The following is a 21583-nucleotide window of genomic DNA, read 5'->3' as shown; positions in this document are numbered from 1 at the left end:
AATAAATCGTAACGAAACATAACTAAACAACATGACGAACCTAGACTAACATAATACATGATAAGACACTACATGACTAAGACAACATGAATAAACATAAAACATGGCGAGACAGACCTGAAACGTGACATAAACAAGCACACACACACACACACACACATTCCAGGGGTGACAATTACAGCCGTGTTCACGATTCCAGTGGTAAACATTATTACCGGTGGTAAGCATCAGACTGTTTACACAAGGCCAGGGATGTGTCACGACATAGTCTGACATGCAGCATAATGACTTGTCACATTTCATTCTGCACATCTATAATGTTAACCCATGTGGACATTAGCTAGTTTCTGCAAAACCTAGAATATTCTACTATACCTCAGTGGTGAAATATTATGGAAATATATGCAGGTGCAGTACAGCTAAAAATGTAGTTGGCTCATGCCAGGTATGTTTTTTTAATATAACACCTTGTCTTCAACAACACCACGATTTCTCCTGAATTATAAATGGTGTTTCAGTTCTGACACCAGAAGGCCATTGAGCTTATCCCAATCAAGTAATTTTATGTGGAAAGTATTCAAAATGTCAGTTGACAGCAGAGATTTGTATGGTGTGGTTGGTGTGTCAACATAAATATGCCACCCATTCCCCATTTTTTTAGATTAAGTGAATATCCAGCAGAGTGCTTTAAGTCCTGAGGGGTGGCAGAAGCAGAGGGGTGGGGCTTTCCACAGGGAAATGTCCTCTTCCACTTGGGGAAAGGTCACATTCCCCCAATCATTATTTTCAAGGTGACATGCCACACTAATGACCTTTCTGGGCATGTCAGTAGCCAATGACATCAGGGGACATCAGTCACATGACCCCACTAATGAAATGCTCCTGGTGTAGCTGTTGCAGGTGAACTGAGTGTGTTCTGCAGTTTGAAGGTGACTGAACAGAATCTTCTCTGTTTAAGTGCCTCATATATTCACAAGCAGGTCCATCAACAATCTTACAATGTTCAACTAGATCCAAATGATTACTCACAATTACACATTTGATCCACATAATTAGACACCGATGGTCCAGGGAAATCTGCAGAAATTCTCTTATCTGTATTCTTCCTCTTCTTTATACATGCATGCGGTGAGTCTAGCATATAATGTAGGAAAGCTAAGACAGCAGATTTGTTAATCTTTGCTTAGGTATGTACCTATTTAATGGAACATTTGCCTCATACAATATTAAAGAGAATATTAAACCGAACAGCTCACTCAGGTTTGGCCGTAATGTGTATACTGGAGGAGTTCCAATTTTCAAGAGAAAGCTTTGTTAAGTGAAGTTTTGAACACGCTAGTGTTGGAAAACATGGAAGGCAAGTCCAGTACAGCCAACCCCCCCTTCCCCCCCCCCCCCCCCCCTCCCCAAGTATCTCACATTGTAGTTAGTCAATCTACAACCCTATTTACCCCTTCCCTCAGTCCAATTTCCCACAACTTGTTCCTCCCCCCACCTGATGTAATCACTTTATGTGATGTGTTTTAATTTATGGCCATTTGGTCCATTGTTTCCATTGGGACAGGGTATAAGTGTTTAGATTTTCCCTCAGTTGTTAGTTCTTGTTAATATATATTAAATTACCTATTTGAAACAAAGTCGTACCTGCATTTAGTCTTCTACTGACAATCGTACGGAGGAATACATTTAACTCTTAAAAAATTCTACAGCTAGTCTGTAGACTGCAAGATTATTAACCACAGGAATTGCTCTTTATTTGAGGAGCAATGAAATAGGAAAACAGCCAAGTTTAATCAAATGTGCAATTTTTATAAAACCCTCTAGGTAAATGTGTGTTATTGCAATAAAAACTACTTTTCTTCACACTCCATATTTGTTTTCATGGAGTGATTGACACTCATGATTATGATAGATTAGCCAAGCCAGTGCTTAAAATGCAAACCTTTTCAATGCAAAAATCTTTTTTTTGGCTGTATCACAGGAATATATCAAAGCATTTGAAAATAGACTGACAGTGTGTCTATGTCTGTGACTATATGTGTGCCTGTGTCTATGCAGTATGTGTCTGACTGTGAAAATGAATGTGTCCACAGGCTGTATTTAGGTGCGTCTGTGAACGTGAATGTGTCACTGTCTGTAGCTGTGTCTGTGGCAGTTGCAATGGCACACTTATCAGCTTTGGTTTGCTTTTTAATGGAAACATTTAAATAACTGGGAAATGTGTGTCCCCCTTCCTCAGTGCAGATTCAGTGCAGAGCAGATCTCTGGATGGCAGTTGCTGATTGGGCAGACGGAATGACCTTGACTTCCGAATGGTTCTCATTTACAGCCTGAAAGCCTGCCCGTGATGTTTTGTGCGATTGATACACGGGTCAGGAGAGTGAGCACATTAACACTTTTTATGTAAGGGTACCACCTTCTAAAGGATACCACAAAAATTAATCCTCTCCTCCATTCATTGGAACATCATTATTCTGTGAGTTTCATTTGTATTAGGCGTGTGTGTGAGTCCTAGCGCCCGTGCTATAGTAGTAGAGGTAATGATGAGATCCTTGAGATGACTTACATATTATATATTATTATATGTGTCCAGTATTATGTGGTTCAGCTGAATATCCCAAGCAGGTACAGCTCTTATCAGTTTTCTTTTAGCTGGGCTTACATGGAGAGCTCAGGAAAGAGAATGTCCATCACACACAATCTTCTCTGACAAAATATCCAAATAAATATGTCTTTTTCTGCAACATTCTTACACAGGCACACACATACTCAATCCTAAATTAGGCTACAAAAGAAAGGCCTTTCCTACAACTGCTCTTAACCCTATTATTGCTACCTCACCAACCTCACCTTCCTGTACTGTACCTCTAACCAACCGTAGTGCTCCTCTCCCTAAACCTAATACCACATGGCTCACCTACCTCTAACCTAGCTAGCCTTTCACCATCCTGCCACGCATGCATCTAATTCTGTTAGCGCTAGTGCTCCTCTCCCTAAACTTATTACCCCTAACTCTCTTCCCCCTGTCCCTGCTCATTTTACCCTTACTCCCTCCCCTCTCCAATTCAGTTAGCCCTAAAGCTCCTGCCCCACACAATAATACTCCCTCACTCTTCAGCCCCAGTTTACGTACGTCTTTAAGACCTACCCCGAAGGCTAAACACATTTCCAGGAAAACATGTTGATCTATAATGCAGTGGCTTCCAGGTCCCCCAGATGTGGTCGGTGAATAAACAGAGAGAAGTTAATCAGATGCCAGGGCGACATTGTTCTGGATCATTCCGCTCCTCCAGGTTACTGTCGACAGCACATATCAATTTACGATTACTACACTCAGTCAAGCGTAAGGAATCGCATTTTAGCACAGTAGCGGCGGGAGACACAGATGATTGTCTGTGAATGAAAGTAAAACCAATTTGCCAGTAAAATGGCTCTCGACGCTTATTTGTCAGCGTTTATGATTGTACATGGTTAATTCATTTGCAGGATTATTTTGGAGAGGTTATGCCATTAATCCGTCGTCTGTCGGTCCTGTTTTACAGAAATTAGGCTATTTACCGTGCGGTGCAAATTTGTCCTGTCTGATATCTGTGAACATCGCTTAGCCCAGCATGAAATGTGGTGTGTATTTGGGCGATCGACCCGCACTACAGATACACTCACCACCTCTAATGTCTTACTAATGGACAGTGTTTATCAGACAAAACCCTGCACGCTGAGACGTCCCCTCTCTCTGCTGTGCACGGAGGCCTGGTCAGCAAGGTTAGGCAGTCACCCCGCCCTTTTGGCATGAGCGTATCCATTGTTTTGATTGGCTACCAGCCATGCCAAGGTGCAGTAATGCTCCAGGGGATTCAGGTGAGAATCGGACCAATGATTTTTAATAGAAAAAGAGTCACTTTCTGATCCCAGAATTATAGTGTCAGCCAGGCTGGAATGCCAGGCTCTAGGAAGCTCTGGGGAGTAATGAGGCCTGCTGTGTGTCAGCAGGAGACTGGCATGAGGCTGAAGACCTGGGTCAAATACGTAATTGTTTTGGATTCAATTACTTTTCTACACTGTACTGAGCTTGTCTGGTGTATTGGAACCTATGAAATACTGGTCCTTATTGCTGGCTCAATTGCACCAGGCAAGATCAATCACGCACAGAAAATAATTTGAATCCAAAAGAATTGCGTGTTTGACCCAGGTCTGTGGTGCTCTCCTGGGCATGGTGTGGGATGGGACATGGTGCTTGAGTAGGATTTTTTACAGCATCATACTCTGCTGGCCAAACAAAACCTGCTGTACAATCCAGCTATGCCAGCTTGACCAGCTTGAAAATGAGCTGGGTATGAGCTGGTTAACCAGCATGGCCAAGCTGGTTTTTCAGCAGGGAACTGAACCTTTGTGTCGCAGAGCTGAAGTGGGCAGGTTCCAGTGACTCTGTCTCTCCAATAACTCCAGTCTCTGTCTCTCTGTGGTGGAGAGACTCTTTTGCGTTCATGTGTAGGCCCTCTTATACCTAATTCTTTGTCCCCTGTGAATCATGGTCCCTGGCTGCTTGTCCGTGTGAGAATGTTCAGTCACACCGCTTGGAGTGGGTCTTGTGAAATATTAGTATGCAGGTGCAGCAGTGTACAGAACCTGCAGTTCTGCCAAGCCACTGTAATAAACAGCCTGCCTGTCTGATACTGTAGGGACCTGTCTGTGTGACACTGTCTGGACCTGGTGTCTGTATGTCTGTCACTCTATTTCATACAGACAGGGGAGTGTGGAAGTGCAGTGGAGACAAATACAAATATCTGTAACTATTTTGTAACACATTTTAACCATGACAAAATTGTATATACCAATGAAAGGGGTGTGTCGCATTGCAACTTTGGCAATAAGCCGAACAAATAATGTATCTCATAACTAGCAATTACATATGAAGCATACAGTATATACCTGGCACATAATCTGTGTTGCAGGAACTGCTATAACAGAGCCGCTTAAAATCATCTGTATTACAATAATTCCTTTGATATTGACTGATCTGTTCTATCAGACAGCCTGCGGTGCTGTACTGAATTTATTCAGAACATATAGCCTCTCACAGAACACCCTGCAGCAAAATGTATGGAATAACTTTAAAGTATTTAATCTAAAAATGTAGTCTAGAATTAATCAGTTTCCTCAGTAAAAGTTTAATTTTGCCCTGTTCGCTCTGTAACAATAAGCCAAGATATGTCTCCTGAAGAAAGAAGATCTTTTTAGGGGCGAGGTGTACTGGGAAAGGAAGGTTCTGTGGGGAACCTGTCGGTGGCGACATGGCTCAGGCAGTAAGAGCAGTTGTCTGGCAGTTGGAGGGTTGCCAGTTCGATCCCCCGCCCGGGCTGTGTCGAAGTGTCCCTGAGCCAGACACCTAACCCCTAAATGCTCCTGACGAGCTGGTCGGCGCCTTGCATGGCAGCCAATCGCCGTTGGTGTGTGTATGAATGGGTGAATGAGAAGCATTAGTTGTATGGCACTTTGGATATTGGCGCTATATAAATGCCAACCATTTACCATTTAACACAGATGCTGCTAATTCTGTTTCACAGTGCAACTGCATTATGTACCGAAACAACAGCAAAGGAATTAGCAGTTTTAGGCTGGTTTAGCGGTTTAGTCAGGGTGTGTCTATTTTGGAGTGGGCAAAGGTATCCCTTCTCATGGAGAGAGGCACTATTAGAGGCAAAAGAACAGGGAGATTGGGATCAGATGGCCCTTGTTCAAAGGGGCTCACCACTGATCTAAGATCAGTGACTCTCTTCCTGTTTATCAACAGCTCTCCACTCAGGAGACTGAACCTCTGACCTGATCATTATTGACTCCTGTAAGTAGGCACAGCCATCCCCTCAGTGGCATCTGTCTGCCTTTCCTCGTCACACATCTTTAGGCATGGCATGGTAATGTATGCTCTTTTAGTGACAGCAGATGTTCAATACAGTTTCAGGCCAGTTCTGCCTGCTGTACAACCCTCCAGGCCCCTCCTTAGTTGAGCTCCAGCCCCTCTTCTGAGTCCACAGCGGGGCCTGTGGCTTCATTTCTGGGAGCCAGGTTTCATAACACATCAGGAAATGTTAGCTTTGGCTGTGGCTATCCTCCCCCTACACCCTTCAGTAGAAGGTGTCTTATATTTTAATGCAGGTGGCTTTCATCCTGCTGGTCTTCAGAGGAACGGGAGCACAGATGTATGGTTTATAATATTTTGGATTACCATATGGCATCTCATTTACACCAACCCACCAGGAAGTCTCTCAGCTACGAGACAGACCGCCAGTTTGCAGGTGGAATCGTCTAGACTAATTTCCGCTTGGCAGATGGAGGTGTTTTATTGGTCAGTTCAGATGGAACTTCAGGCCAGACGGAAAATCACATGGGTCGTAAAAGCTTCTTTGCTGACCAGTTAGATTAATGTGGAACTCCTGGTTGAATATAAACCTCTTCTGCATTTGGCAGCTTGGAGAGCAGCACCTCTTGGACAGAGAGAATAATCAGACCAGGAGGCTGTAAACAGCTGAGGTGAAGCAGATAGGCCTCTGCTCTTCATCTCCTCACCACCAGTCTGAAAAAAAATTAAAGTTCTGTTTTAATACGCTTCTGGAGTCAGCCAAGCCCAGAAACTCTGCCAAACCTGGACACACATCCATGCCCACTCCCCTGAATCTGTTCATGTATCCACATCTACTCCAACAAACCTGAACCTCACCCCTAAAGCTATTCAGACACCCACACCTACTCCAAGAAACCTGACCTCGACACTAAAGATATTCAGGCATCCACATCTACTCCAACAAACCTGGACCTCGACACTAAAGATATTCAGGCATCCACATATACTCCAACAAACCTGGACCACTCCCCTAAAGATATTCAGACATCCACATCTACTCCAACAAACCTGCCTACACGTACACATGCCTATTCCTTTTTCATCCAGCCCTCCCACATTTAGGTAAGCACCCAGGATTCTGTATCGCTGTTTGAACAGTTCACTCAGCATGCTGCAAGTTGGCATTTTCTCAAAGCCTGTTCCATGCTGTACGGTACCGTGAGCCACAGGGAGCAGGTGTGTGTTCTTCAGTGTGTTCATCTGAAAGACAGGCACTGTCACAGTGCTGAAATCGGGTTCGGCACAACGAGTCTGACTCATTTCTTACGCAGATGAGCTCCGCTGTGACCTCAGCATTCAGCATTCCCATCCCGGTGGCAGCGACTCTTTATTTGTATGATGATTCGCATATTCACCCTGTAACCTCTACTCTGTCTGTGCTCTCCTGTCTGAATTACACCTTCCTGTTTCACCGTTGTGTGGTCTCAAGGTCCTCATGTGTAGCAGTAAGTACAGGAGTCTTTCAGGATCTTTGAAAGTATGACTTGGGCATCTCAGTGATTGCGGTCTGGAAAATGTGTTGCTGTCTGCAGTACACTACAGCTCCTTGTGTCGGCCCTTCAAACCTGTGACGAGTGTCTTCTTGAATTCTGTTTTGCGTTGAAGAGAGATTCTCTATTTCATAAATTTATGTTAGAATTTTTTTTTTTTTTTTTTGCACCCCTTGTGTCAAAAACACACCCCTTGATGAATCTGCCCAGCTACAATTGGTCATACTTTAGACTTTAGACACGAGCACAATTGGTCAGAGCCTAAAGGAAGTATGGATAACTCCAAGACAGGGGGGTACCTCCATAAAAAATGAAGAACAACTGGCTTATTATTCATTTAAACTTTCAAAAATCTAGACAGTTGATACCTTACCCCATGCTACTCTCAGGTTCACGCTTGTATCTGATTCTCACCAATCCTGCTAATGTAGGGTGTGTTTTGGAAAAAAGCTAATCCTAGTGTGTGCCCCACAAATGTGAAAATGTCAAATAGAGAGAAGACATAAGTCAGTCTCTCCTGGAAGATAAAAGCTTAATGCTTGGTTCCCCTAGGACTTCTCTCTACCATCTCATTCGGGGGGAAAGGGGCAGTGAGGTGCCAGAGAGATTACCTTTTATTTTCATGTTGGATTTAGCATCTCTGATTAACGTCTTGGGTACAATATCGCTTTCTCGTGTTTCTATGGCAACAGAGAGTGAGGTGAATCTGACAGCGAGGTGACCCACTGTGGACGAGATGGAGGTTCACAACTGAACTGGACTTCAATATGAAAGCCTCACCATTCCTGTGAATTTCCCGGAATATTTCTGATTGATTTTGTCTTTCTGATTTGCCTCATTTGTCTTTTATATTGTTTTGACTTTTTTTTTTCTTTTGATTCATGCAACCGTGTCCTTGCATTCCTGACAGATAAAACCTATTCCCTAGAGACTTTGCTCCATCATATGAAAGCCACCCGTTGCGCCTTTATCTTTATTAGCCGTGTAATGGAACTGTCTTCATGTGCCAGGTGACAGGAATGATGTCAGTCAATCTCAGTGATGCAATTTAGGAAGGAGAAAGCAACTCTGAAGCTTTAATATAATCACATAATGGCATCATAGCACAGGACTGAGTGATACTAATGCGTGAGTAAAAAAGAACATGAAAAGCCAGCTGCTGAAGGTCAAATCCCTACAGCACAGTTACCAGTCACGCAGGCATAAGGCACATGCCTACAGCGCAGTTATCAGTCACGCAGGCATAAGGCACATGCCTACAGCGCAGTTATCAGTCACGCAGGTGTAAGACACATGCCTACAGCACAGTTATCAGTCACGCAGGCATAAGGCACATGCCTACAGCACAGTTATCAGACATGCAGGTGTAAGACACATCCCTACAGCACAGTTACACAGTTACCAGACATGCAGGTATAAGGCAAATCTGTACAGCACAGTTACCAGTCACGCAGGTATAAGACACATCCCTACAGCACAGTTACACAGTTACCAGACACACAGGTATAAGGCAAATCCCTATAGCACAGTTATCTGACACGCAGGTATAATGCACATGTCTACAGCACAGTTACCAGACACGCAGGTATAAGGCACATCCCTACAGCACAGTTACACAGTTACCAGTCATGCAGGGATAAGACACATCCCTACAGCACAGTTACACAGTTACCAGACATGCAGGTATAAGGCACATGCCTACAGCACAGTTACCAGACACACAGGTATAAGACACATCCCTACAGCACAGTTATCAGTCATGCAGGTATAAGGCACATGGACATGTGTGAGCAGCAGATGGTCAGCTCCTACATTTCTTCCTGCTCTATCTGCTTTCTAATGGTGGGTGGTTCCGGTTGGAGACAGGCATTTAAGATGGTGGCCGTACAGAACATCCCATTGCCTAAGTATTGTTCTTTGTCCCACCCAAAGGGGTAGATTAATGTACTACAATAGGAATGTTTTGACTTGAATGTATACAGCCTTTAATGCGAATCCAGATCTGAATAGCTGGCAAGATTGTAGAACCTGTTGTGTCCGGTTGAACAGGGCTTTAGGCAGGTCAGAGGGCACTCCTGTGTGCTTCTCTCCGGGTGCCCTATGTGTCACTGTTTTCCTCCAGGTGCCCTATGTGTCACTGTGTGTTTCCCTCCAGGTGCCCTATGTGAGGGTGGCCCCTGAGGACATCCTGAAGGTGCAGTTCCCCCGCTTCACCACCCTAAACCTGCGGCCCACCAACACTGACATCAGCCTGGCCATTGCTGGCCTGCTCACCTTCTTCAACAGCACCACCGCCTGCCTCATTTGCGCACAGGCCGACTGTGAGTCCAACCTACACCCGCCCTGCACCTGTACCATACCTACACCACACCTGAGCCACACCTGCCTGAACCCCCCAGCACCTGTACTATACCAACACCACACCTGCCTGAACCTCCCTACACCTGTACCATACATACACCACACCTGAGCCACACCCGTCTGTACTATCCTGTGCCTGTACTACACCTGACCTACACCCACTAGAATTCCCCTTTATGTGCACCACACCTGGATAATACTGAACAACCTGAACAACCAGAGCTGCACATTCACCCTCCAAGCTTTTGCCCTTTTCCTTTTTTGTCATTTATAAACAGTAAAAAATGAAAATAAAAAGCAAATTCTTCTCATGTCGCATGTTTAACTCAGGTTTATGTGTATGTTCAGGTTTATTTTCAGTCACATACAGATTCCTTGTAACAAGCATTTTTGCACCCCACATATGATATCCGAACAATACATAACCACACACCAAACTATACACATTGAAATGCAAATTATCCATAATACCAGCATATTCGACTATAAGAATTGAAACACCCACATATCCAATTGTACAAGCATCACCAAACTGCGTAGGCTCGTACATGCATTTACCTATGCATAAACTGGCATGTTTACACTCCTGAATATGCAGTATGCACCCTAACTCCTTCATACTGTACGGCCTTGAAGTTGACCTTGTTCACAAAATATTTATGTACGATACTACTGTAAAGTCCCAGAGACTGTTTTTTTGGATTATATGTAATATGAATGTTTCTTCTGTTTGTGTCTCTCGGAATGCTTCTGTGTGTGTGCGTGCATCCGTGCGTCTGTTATTAATCGTTTGGATTATTAATCAGCCGAATGCACTTTTGTTTTGCTCTGGGTAAGAGCGTATGTTAGTATGAATACTGTATAATGCTGTATTGTGATGTAGAGATTCAGTAACAGGTTGTTACTGTAGGCACAGTCTGTAGGACACTGAGAACAGCCGAAGCAGCAGAGGGGAGGGCAGGTACGGGGTCATAGCGATTGGCCTGTCATGTGACCCTTTCAGCAGGAGGCCGTAAAATCCTCCCGCTGGCCCTCAGCTGGGGACTCATTAATCACGCGTTCTCCCGGCAGGTTAGTAGCGTAGCGCCACTCATGAATATTTCTGAGCCCTGGCAGGAGGGAGACCAGCCCGAGAGGAAGCCATTAATCTCTCAGATGGCCATGTGTCCCCTCCTGCCCCCCCCAAAAACCAAGCCAGCCCTGCCCGGTGGAGAGGTGACAGAGTACAGTATGAATTAGCATTTTCAGCACTGAACATCAACAGGTTCCTGTGAATCTCTATGAGACGTCTCTATTCTTTTCACTCACCTGGTTCACAACACACAAGCTGTCTGTTTCATTACTGGAGATATCCCGGTGATCTGCGCTCAGAGATATGGGGATGGTTGTGTGTGGCTGGCTTCATTAGCATAGTTGTCATTGATAAATATTCCGCTGTAGTGACAGTGACAGTGCACACGGGACGTAGAGCGATTCGCACCCTTCAGAGTGTGCTCTTTGATAACTCCTCCCCACGGGCATTGCTGTGCTGCTGCTTGGTGTGAAGTGATGGGTTTTAATGCCTTTGATCACAGACTTAGTCTTGAAGGAGAAACTCCAGTTCCAGATGGTATCTTACAAGATTGTAAATTTAGCTTGCAATTAATAAAATACATTAATCTGAAAGTGACAATTCAAGCCAGTGTTTTTTTATTTTTATATTTATATGTGTGTATGTGTGTGTTTGTATATTTGTGTGTGTGTGTGTGTGTTTGTGTGCGCGCGCATATGGGTGTGTGTGCGTGCATATGGGTGTGTGTGTGTGTGTGTGCGCATATGGGGGTGTGTGTGTGTGTGTGCGCGCATATGGGTCTATGTATGTATGTGTGTGTGTGTGTGTGTGCACATATGGGTGTATGTATGTGTGTGTGTGTGTGTGTGTGTGTGCGCGCATATGGGTGTGTGTGTGTGTGTAGCTGGTAGGAAACAGGTGGCTGAGGGAAAAAGGGGTTTTGAGTTAAACTGGCTCTGATACTAACATTCTGTTTTTTGTGGGGCTTTTTGTTGACCACCATTTTGAGTGTTTAGTGACTGAAAGCTCACTGCAGTGAATAAAGGGAGAGGCCTTACACCTCTCACTGATGTCTGATCTGATCTAGGCCTGCTAAACCTGGAGAGGCTGCTACGCCAGTTCCTCATCTCCAAGGAAACGCTATCGGTGCGCATGCTGGACGACAGCCAGGACCCCACGCCACTCCTGAAGGAGATCCGTGACGATAAAACCGCCACCATCATCGTGGACGCCAACGCCACCATGTCCCACATTATCCTGGAGAGGGTGAGTCTGCTCACGTTTCAGTTCTATATCAACAATTACTTATGCCTGAACTGACATTGAAATTCCTATAATTTTCCTTTTGAGTAAAACACTATGAATCTTTTTCAGTGTAGTGAGTCTACATTATGGATGCCTCTCAACACAGTGATGTGTGGAACCTTATGCAAATATAATTAATGTACCATGTTGTGCCTCTGTTACCTAAACAAGCCTGACACTCTGCTGTCCACACTCCACTGTGAAGACGAGCAGCGAGAATGATGAAGATCAGACAGATTCCCAGCGCAGAGCTTCATCACAGCACCAACAAAACACTAATGCACTGCCTAATACATGAGGGCTGCTGCCATCCATCTACAGAGCTGCTATTACATCTGAAGATGACAGGATCACCAGGGAGAAGCACACAGTAGCATATGGCCATGTCGTAATTAACACACACCTCATTATTCCACAAACAGACACAATTAATGGGTGCTTTCCCACGAGGTGACTTTGCTCCAAAGCATTGTGGGAAGGCAGATGAAGGAGATCTGTTTGAATCCCTACATCCCAACGGCCATCAGAAACGCTGTGTGTTTAAAGGAAAGTGAAGCCTGTCTTCTTCTTCTGTGGTAACGGCTCAGAGCCTGTTCCTCAGCGAGGCTGATCCTGACCACTCAAAGGGGACTGTCATTTAATTCGTCCCTCGCCAGTCATTCGCTTCCTCATTCACTTATCCTGTCTTCTCTTTCCCTCTCTTTGTGTCCCTGCCCCCCCCCATCTCCGTCCTGCTTTAATGAAAGAATGTGATGGCCGTCGCAGGCCATTCCGTTGCTCCGCGGTTGCCATGGCAACTCCAAGTCGTATGGTGACACTTCGGTCTTCCTGTCTATGAAAAATGCAGCTCCTCACCCCCCCTTTCTCTTCCTCTCTCTCTCTCGCCTTTCTCCCCTCTCTTCTCTCTGCCAATTTACTTTCTCTTACTACCCCCCTCTCCTCTCCCCACTCACCCACTCTCTTCACTTCTCTTTCTCCCCCCTCCGTTCCTCCTCTCTCCCTCCTTTGCGTCTGCGGCTGTCTGATTAGCGATGGCTTTTTGTGCCACAGGGGGAGGTTGGCTCCTGTCGTGTCGTACGCAGCGGAGTGTTGGCTCCTCATTTAAAAACTGTTTGCCGCTGCTTCCTCACTAAAAAGCGGATTCAATTACATGATCAGATTCAGTGTGATAGTTCTGTGTCTAAAGAACACCCAATGCCAGTGCAGCAGCTCAAAGGTCTAAATATACCACTTTGTATAGGGGCGGTTAAACGTTTATATGGTTAACCGAATCTGAATTGTACAAGTTTATCAAAAATTGTTGACCGATAACCGTTTCTTTTTTTTCTGAAACTGAAATGGTAAGTTCATTTTAATTAAATACATAACTGTGCTTTCACCACCAGTAACGAAACACACAAATTGGTCAGACAATTGAAAGAAAGATTCTGGCTGCGTATAATAACTTCTGTCAGGCTGGTACCAGCAGGCAGTCTTTGGGTATTTCAGGGGTTTAAGAATGCAGACATCACAGGGAATTGAATACTGCAGCATTATAGTTATCAAAGAATTTCTGTGTGTTTTCAATCTGTAGCTGTTGGCTCACGTATGGAGTATTCTTAAAGTTCACAGAGGACTCTGTGTTTATATGGGCAGCCTGTAGCATAGTGGTTAAGGTAAATGACTGGGAGACACAAGGTCGGTGGTTCTAATCCCAGTGTAGCCACAATAACATCCGCACAGCTGTTGGGCCCTTGAGCAAGGCCCTTAACCCTGCATTGCTCCAGGGGAGGATTGTCTCCTGCTTAGTCTAATCAACTGTACGTCGCTCTGGATAAGAGCGTCTGCCAAATGCCAATAATGTAATGTAATGTAATGTAATGTATATGTTGACATGAAAATTCAAACTGCCGGCAAACTGAACGTAGCTTTCCACTATGCCGTAGCCTATATACAAAAACAAATAAAGCAATACATCATTGGACAAATGTTGCACGCAACATTACTGAGTAGGAAAGTCGAAAAAATATATGTATAATTACATATAACCACTGTGCAACCATTATCCAACGTATCCAAGGCATTATCTTTTTCGGTTGTCTGTCCATCCCATTCTTGTGAATGCGATATCTCCGGAACGCCTTGAGGAAATGTATTTAAATTTGGTAGAAACTTCCAATTCGACTCAAGGATGAACTGATTACATTTTGGTGGTCAAAGGTCAAGGTTGCTGTGACCTCAAAAAATACATTTTTGGTCATAACTCAAGAATTCATATGCTGATTATGAAAAAATTTCACTCAGATTTGTTTTAATTTCACTGTGACATTTTACACCACTGGAGCTGAGAAAACGACCTTGGGTTAGTTTGTTTGTTGATCGGTGATGTAATCATCAGTTGATATTTTAGAGTTATTACCAAACATTTTGTTTGAATATTCTTCAATTGTTGTTGGTTGGTGCAAATCATATCAATTCATACCATGTTGTTTAATCATGTGCAAGTTTATAAAAAGATTTAAATAATCAAATATTATTCCACTAATCTGCCTTTAACAAAATATTTTGTGAGGTAGTGTCAGGTGTGTGAGGTTGGAGCACAGGTGAGTGTGTGCAGCTGTGTGTGGGTTAGGAGCACAGGTGAGTGTGTGCAGGTATGTGAGGTAGGAGCACAGGTGAGCATGGGCAGGGGGATGTGAGCTGGTGTTTGTTCGGAGCTCAAGTGTGTGTGTGTGTGTGTGTGTGTGCACAGTCGGAGCAACACTGGTGCAGATTTCAAGACGGCAGCATGCCAGCATGTTTGTGCTTCTCTGATTCTGCAAAGTAGCTGAAGCAAACATAGCTGTAGCACAGTGTAAAGGCCAGAGTGAGATGTAGCTTCTGAATTAACTAAAAAAAAAGCATTGTTGTGTATAATGAATGAGGTAATGGTTCTTAATTTCTTAATTTCCTCAAACAAGCCCATTTGAAATACATGTATAATGGATCTACATGTGGAAGCTGATTACTATCATTGCTACCACCTTAATGTGAATAGCTATTCAGCAGCAGCCAAACAGCAGCAGGGTAATCATGTTGCAACAATTATAATTCACCATTTATTTCATTATTTTTCAAGTTTCCATATGAATAACAATAATGTGAAGGGAAAATGTAACATTTGTGTGCAAAACTCAATAAAGAATGCCATTTTGAACAACATTGTATTTGGCCAGGACACCTGAATTTTTGGCAAGTGAGAACAGCAAACACAGAGAAAGAGTTAGAGAGACAGAGAGAGATTCTCAGGAGTGAGAGAGTGAAACAGAACACATTTGACTTATAACTTCTAATGGTCCTGCCATTTGGAGTATCATGCATATCCCTGTAACTTTGACTAATGGACTTTCACTGCCTTGGTAACCTTTGTGTGCGTCACAGGGACATTTTAATTATCACTAAAAGAGGAGAATCATTTTAATCAGGTAAGGTGGCCCAGTGTTGAAATGAAAGTGAATTGTAGAGAATCGCACAAAGGTAATGAGATCTGTGCTTTTTAGCCTCGCCTACATCTTATATTCAGGCATGCCAACTGGTTTTACTGTGAAGGCAATAACTTCCGCTTCCTCAAGCTCTGTCCTGTGCGTAATATACGATCCTCTGATTGTAAAGTGTGTTGGCAAAAGGGGATGTCCTTGAGGGTAATTTAATAAAAGTTTTAAGCCGCATGCAGATCACGTAAGGAGAAGAAACTGCACCATGCTTAACCCTTGTGCTCTTTCAGAAGTGCGCTAGCTCTTTGAGCTGATTTCTGTGAGTGTAATCAGCGGTGAGGTCTGTTCTGGAGTACAGAGCTATCTGACTGAGACTTGGCCTGTGTGATCACAGGAATCTCTGACCAATTCTCCTTCTCTCTCTCCCTCCCTCTCTCCTTCTCTCCCTCCCTCTGCCCCTCTCCCCCCTCCCTCCCCCTTTCTCTCTCTCAGGCATCAGAGTTGGGGATGCTCTCTATTTACTACACCTACATATTCACATCTCTGGTAAGAAAGCCTGACACTCTGCTCCCTAATGGATATTAATGACGCCGGTGACACTTTGTGCTAATGGTCCTGTTGAAATGAGTCATATGCGTGTGATTTATGATTCATTAATGAGCTGCTGAAAACACACTTCCCTCCCACCTGCGAGATCCTCTGTTACTGTACTTGTGCTAGGATTTACTATTTAACAACACGCAGCAATCAGAAATACACTGCTCACGATACGGAGATCGCGCTTAAGGTTCCCTGGGATGGTTGAGAAATGAGCAGATAGAGTTTGAACAGGACAGCTGTGGCTGTATTTCAGAGATCTCTGAGTGTGCTCCCGCAGCACCATAGCGGATCATTACTACAGTAATGCTCTCCGTGACTCACCTGTTTCAGGGGCAATATCATCTCTAAATTGGAACTGAAGGCACGGGGCTTTCCCCTACAGATGAAATATTTTCACTCTCCAGAGAGGCTGTCGCTGACCTACATTTAGACGCACAGGGAAATAAGGACCCTCTCTCTGCTCATAAACCTTCAATTTTTGTTGTTTGAAAACAGAAAATGTTTATTGGAACTGGCAGGTGTAAAGCAGTGTGTGAATGAAAGTTAACTGTTAGTCTATGGGACCAGATTGAAAGTACGCTGTAACTCTGAATTGTGAATCCACAGTTACTCTGCGCCCTGTTACTTCAATTTAGTTCATGCTTCCAATGCTTCATTCTGAATATATTACATGTTTTTGAATGTGATTATTAGACTTATTTTTTAGACTTGTTAAGTGTTCTGTTGTTGTAGCCTTAGAGGTTTGATGCTTTGTGTGTTCAGAGATGCTCTTCTGCATACCACTGTTGTAATGCGTGGTTGTTTGCATTACTGTCACTTTCCTGTCATCTTTGACCAGTCTGGCCCTTCTCTTCTGACCTCCCTCATTAACAGTGCGTTTCTGCCTCCAACAATCATTCCACGGTCAAGGTCACTTAGATCACATTTCTTCCCCATTCTTACATTTTGTCTGAACAACAGCTGAACCTTGACTACATCTGCATGCTTGTATGCATTGACTTGCTGCTACATGATTGGCTGATTAAATATTTGCATCAACAAGTTGGTGTACAGGTATGCCTAATGAAGTGCTCACTGAGTGTACATTGCAAAGTACTGAATGTATATTATAGGTCTGAATGTATTTCACATTGTACAGGATATGTATCCCTGCATATGACATTGATTGCATGTATTCTTCATGTTCAGGACAGCCAGTGACTGCCAAACCTTCTTTAGATACTGTATATTCAATGAAAGGAGACAAAAGAAAAGCAATTTCCTCTAATTGCAGATTGGTGGTTTTTCTGTGTGATGAAGAGATAAAGGGGTTTTGTTTCCCAGATGTCTCTACCCCAAGTCCCATATTCTGGGACTGCTAAAAAATAATACATCAGAAGAGTGTGTGCGTGTGTGTGTGTGTACGTGTACGTGTATGTGTGTGTGTGTGTGTGTGTGTGTATGTGTATGTGTGTGTGTCTGTGTGTGTGTGTGTGTGTGTGTGTGTGTGGTGGGAGGGGGCAGAGGGAGGTGTGTTTAGTCATAGGGGGAGGGGATACTGTCATGAAGGATTGTGTTTTGCTGTCATCAGACTCTGACCTTGATAAACTTATTTAGTGATTCTGCTCTTTGTTTATTGCCATGCATATGGAATATATGAAACACTGAAAAGCAAATAGCATTCAACAAGGTCTGCTTTAGATCTAAGAAGCACATCATTCACTGGTAATGGCTTTACAAGGATACAAGCTCTCACAAAAATGCCTTTCTGTTCCACTGCATCTGTCATGGAAAAACAACATTCAGTGAAGGTTTTATTCATGTTAATGTTATTTCGACTCCAGCACAAACTAAGGAACAGATAAGAACCTTTGAATTGCACAAAAACCCCTGCCGTGCACAATAAAATGGTTGAAGGATACTTTTGTTCTTAAATAACAGCCGAATTTCAACTGTACATGGCCATGTCTGCATACGCAGTGGCGGCTGTTCTTTTAAGAGGGCTTTTATACTGAAAGCTGTGCATTCAGTTTTTATTTTTGTCATTTGTGCCACCTTCATTTTCATGTACAGTCCTTATTGTATCTGATTGCGCAAACACTCCCCGTTTTCTCTTTCCATCCTGTAATTCATCTTGGAGCCTTTGTAGGAAATCCTTCTTTTTATTCTCCATCTCCAGCTTTAGAGGGTGTGTTCTCCTTCTTTAATTTTTTATTTTCCCCCTTTTTGTTTGTTTCTCCCTCTTCTTTCAGGAGAACTGTTTTCATTCAACTCATCTGAAAACATGCATTTTGGATGTTACTGTGAGAGGTGTTTCAATGAATATTAGTGGCCAATATTTAAATTACTTGTCTGTCTGATATTAACACAGTTGTTGTTGATAAATACTCTGCAGTCAAGGGAGTGAGTGTGTGGGCAAGGACAATGGCAATTCTACATCATTAGCAGCTACAAATGAGCTTTGGTAAATCTACCCTTAGGAATACTGGTAATTTGTGTAGGGAGAGAGACATGATCCTGCCACTATTCAGAATGTAAGAGCCTTACAGAGGAGACAACAGTAATCACCCAGGTTACAAATCAGTTACTCAACCACTACACTACTGCTAGTCTACTCACCCACTACACCACACTGCTACAGAGAGCTACTCACCCTCTACACCACACTGCTACAGAGAGCTACTCACCCACTACACCACACTGCTACAGAGAGCTACTCACCCTCTACACCACACTGCTACAGAGAGTTACTCTACTCACCCTCTACACCACACTGCTACAGAGAGTTACTCTACTCACCTACTACACCACACTGCTACTCTGAGCCAAACTAGCTGCACTCTTCAAAAGCAGGCACTTCCACACACTTTCTCTCTCCTGCACTCACACACACACACACACACACACACACACACACACACACACACACACAGAAACATACAAACATGCTGAGCGATGAAGGTTGTGCATTTTTATTGCTTCATTGATGCATCTGCGGGGCTAATCTCCTCAGTGGCGTGATAAATGACCTGCCTCCACCCCACCTTCCGCACATCTCATTCATCTTCTGGAACCTTCTTCAGTCACCGCTCCTCATTCACGCCTCCTGTATAAATGTGCTTTTTGTCACTGCCTTCGGTTTGTGTTCCAGGCTTTTTGGTTTTGTATTTCACTGATGGCATTTGGGTGCACTCGTCCGGGGTGATGGACTGATTCAGTGGCAGGCCTCCCCCCCGCCCTCCTGCCAGGAGGTCTCCAAGAGAAGAGGCTTCAGCACAGACTCCACCTCCTGAATGGCCATATAGTGTTCTTGGGGGTCCAGTGTAGACAAGCAAATTATTTACAGCTGCAGTAATGATCTGTCCTGATTTCCCTCTACTGAATAAACAGTTCTTGGGCCCTTCTAGCCTGCAGTATGTACATATGCTCAGCCCCAGGCAGGGCCTGCTGCTGTAACTGTGGTTAGAATTGAGCCATGCCTGACTGAATGTTGTTTGGGGCCTTTGCACCGCCAATGTCCAGTTAGAGGAGAGGGGGAGTCAGTGATGTAACTGTGAAAGACCAAACAACAGGACAACAACCTGAGTCAGCAGATCATGTACTTGATATAGTGTTCATTTTCCATCATGTTCACACCAATCTCAACCCCCACCCCATCTCAGCCCACCCCACCCCACCTCCCCCCACCTCACCTCATTCCTCCTCAGACTCTGAAGTCCTTTCACTTCCTTTCCTTTGGGCTTCCTGTATTCTGTGCTGGAACATCTGACTCTAATGTGGGCACTCCTCCCTACAGTATCTCTCTCCCTTCACCCCTTTCCCCTCTCTCCCTGTTTCTCTCTCTCTGTTCCTGATCCTTTGCCTGTCACACTGAAATCCTGTTTAGAGCTGCAGAGAGACACAGCGTTCAGCACAGAGCACAGCTCACTTACCTGTACAGAGCACAGCTCACTTACCTGTACAGAGCACAGCTCACTCACCTGTACAGAGCACAGCTCACTTACCTGTACAGAGCACAGCTCACTCACCTGTACAGAGCACAGCTTACTCACCTGTACAGAGCACAGCTCATTAACCTGTACAGAGCACAGCTCACTCACCTGTGCAGAGCACAGCTCATTAGTATGTACAGAGCACAGCTCACTTACATGTACAGTACGCATGTTGAGCTTGCTAAGGCTGCGCATGCCTGAAGGTGTCCTTACCTCTTCTTAAGGAATTACTTCCTCTTCCTAACAAAAGTCATTCATTCATTTCAGTGTCTTCAAATCTGCCAAAGGAAAACCAAATCCATGCGATAGGACAAAGAAAGGCAGATTTACTCCAAGCCCAGAGAGCTTATCCCCTTAAGTTCACAGGCAGACAGAGACTTTGCTTCTTTTAGAGGAGCAGGGTCTCGCATAGCTCCTGCTGTGGCTCTCAATATGCACGGCATTTAAAACGGTTTGGATTAAAGAGAAGTTGATATGAAATATCAGCATGAGGTAAAGATACATGAAAGAGATGCGATGAAAGAAAATGTGATTATTCAATAATTATTCAAATAAATGTGCAGAGAAATGTGTGGAGAAGTCCGAGGTATAAGTTTAAAGGCATGCCTTATGGAAACTGAAAGGGGACTACACTCCATTGATTTATATCTAGCATATCTTTCTGCAGTAATGCCAAAATGTAATGTGTAGACTATCAGTAGTAGCAGCAGCAATAGGAGTAGTAGGAAGAAGATCCTGAAAACACATGACTGTAGTTTTATTAATGTGCAATGTCTTTTTTGGTACTTTTCTGCTTGTGTAGAATACCCATACGCAACAGAGCTGTGATCCATAGCTGTGGGGAGCCCATATCTGGCTGTGAAAGCAATGTCTCTCTGTGTGAGAGACGTCACGGTGATCTACCCATAATGCACTGCTGATTAAATAAACACAATCAGGTGCTTCTTTATCGCGCTCCTGCAGGGGGCTCTAGCGTGGTCTGAAGGTTGGAGGAGAGGGAGTCGTCGTGGGAAGAGCTGTCACATTACGGCTCGCTCCTGGCTCCCCGGCTGACAGGCCGCCCTGTTTGTTTTCAGCGCTCATGTTTCATTTCCTCCCCCTGCTTTTATCATCCTGCCTGTCCAGCCTTTCTCCTGCTGCATATTCAAACCCTGCAGCCCCATTGTGCTGCACCAACACGCGCTGAGAGAGAGAGCTGGGCCTCCACACACACACACACACACACACTTATATACACTCACAGTCACACACACACTCCTACACACGCACACACACACACACACACACACCTACTCACACACACACACACACTCACACACACTCCTACACACACACACACACACTCACACACGCACACACACTCCTACACACACACACACACACACCTACTCACACACACTCACACTCATACACACACAAACACACACACACACTTATATACACACACACACACA

At 44.1% G+C, this 21583-nt stretch overlaps 1 protein-coding gene across 2 annotated transcripts in view; it reads left to right on the top strand.

The window, feature by feature from the left end:
- Positions 1–21583, top strand: part of grik4 (glutamate receptor, ionotropic, kainate 4) — a 92273-nt gene that overhangs the window by 33543 nt on the left and 37147 nt on the right. For both annotated transcript variants that reach the window (XM_061216766.1, XM_061216767.1), the window contains exons 4-6: positions 9545–9710; positions 11889–12067; positions 16051–16104. In XM_061216766.1, coding sequence (XP_061072750.1) covers positions 9545–9710; positions 11889–12067; positions 16051–16104 — 399 coding nt within the window. The remainder of the gene's footprint in view (positions 1–9544; positions 9711–11888; positions 12068–16050; positions 16105–21583) is intronic.

Source organism: Conger conger, chromosome 13 (assembly GCF_963514075.1).
Source record: "Conger conger chromosome 13, fConCon1.1, whole genome shotgun sequence".
NCBI classification, from domain to species: domain Eukaryota; kingdom Metazoa; phylum Chordata; class Actinopteri; order Anguilliformes; family Congridae; genus Conger; species Conger conger.
Note: the sequence above shows the minus strand (reverse complement) of the source record. Positions and strands in the feature narration are given on the sequence as shown.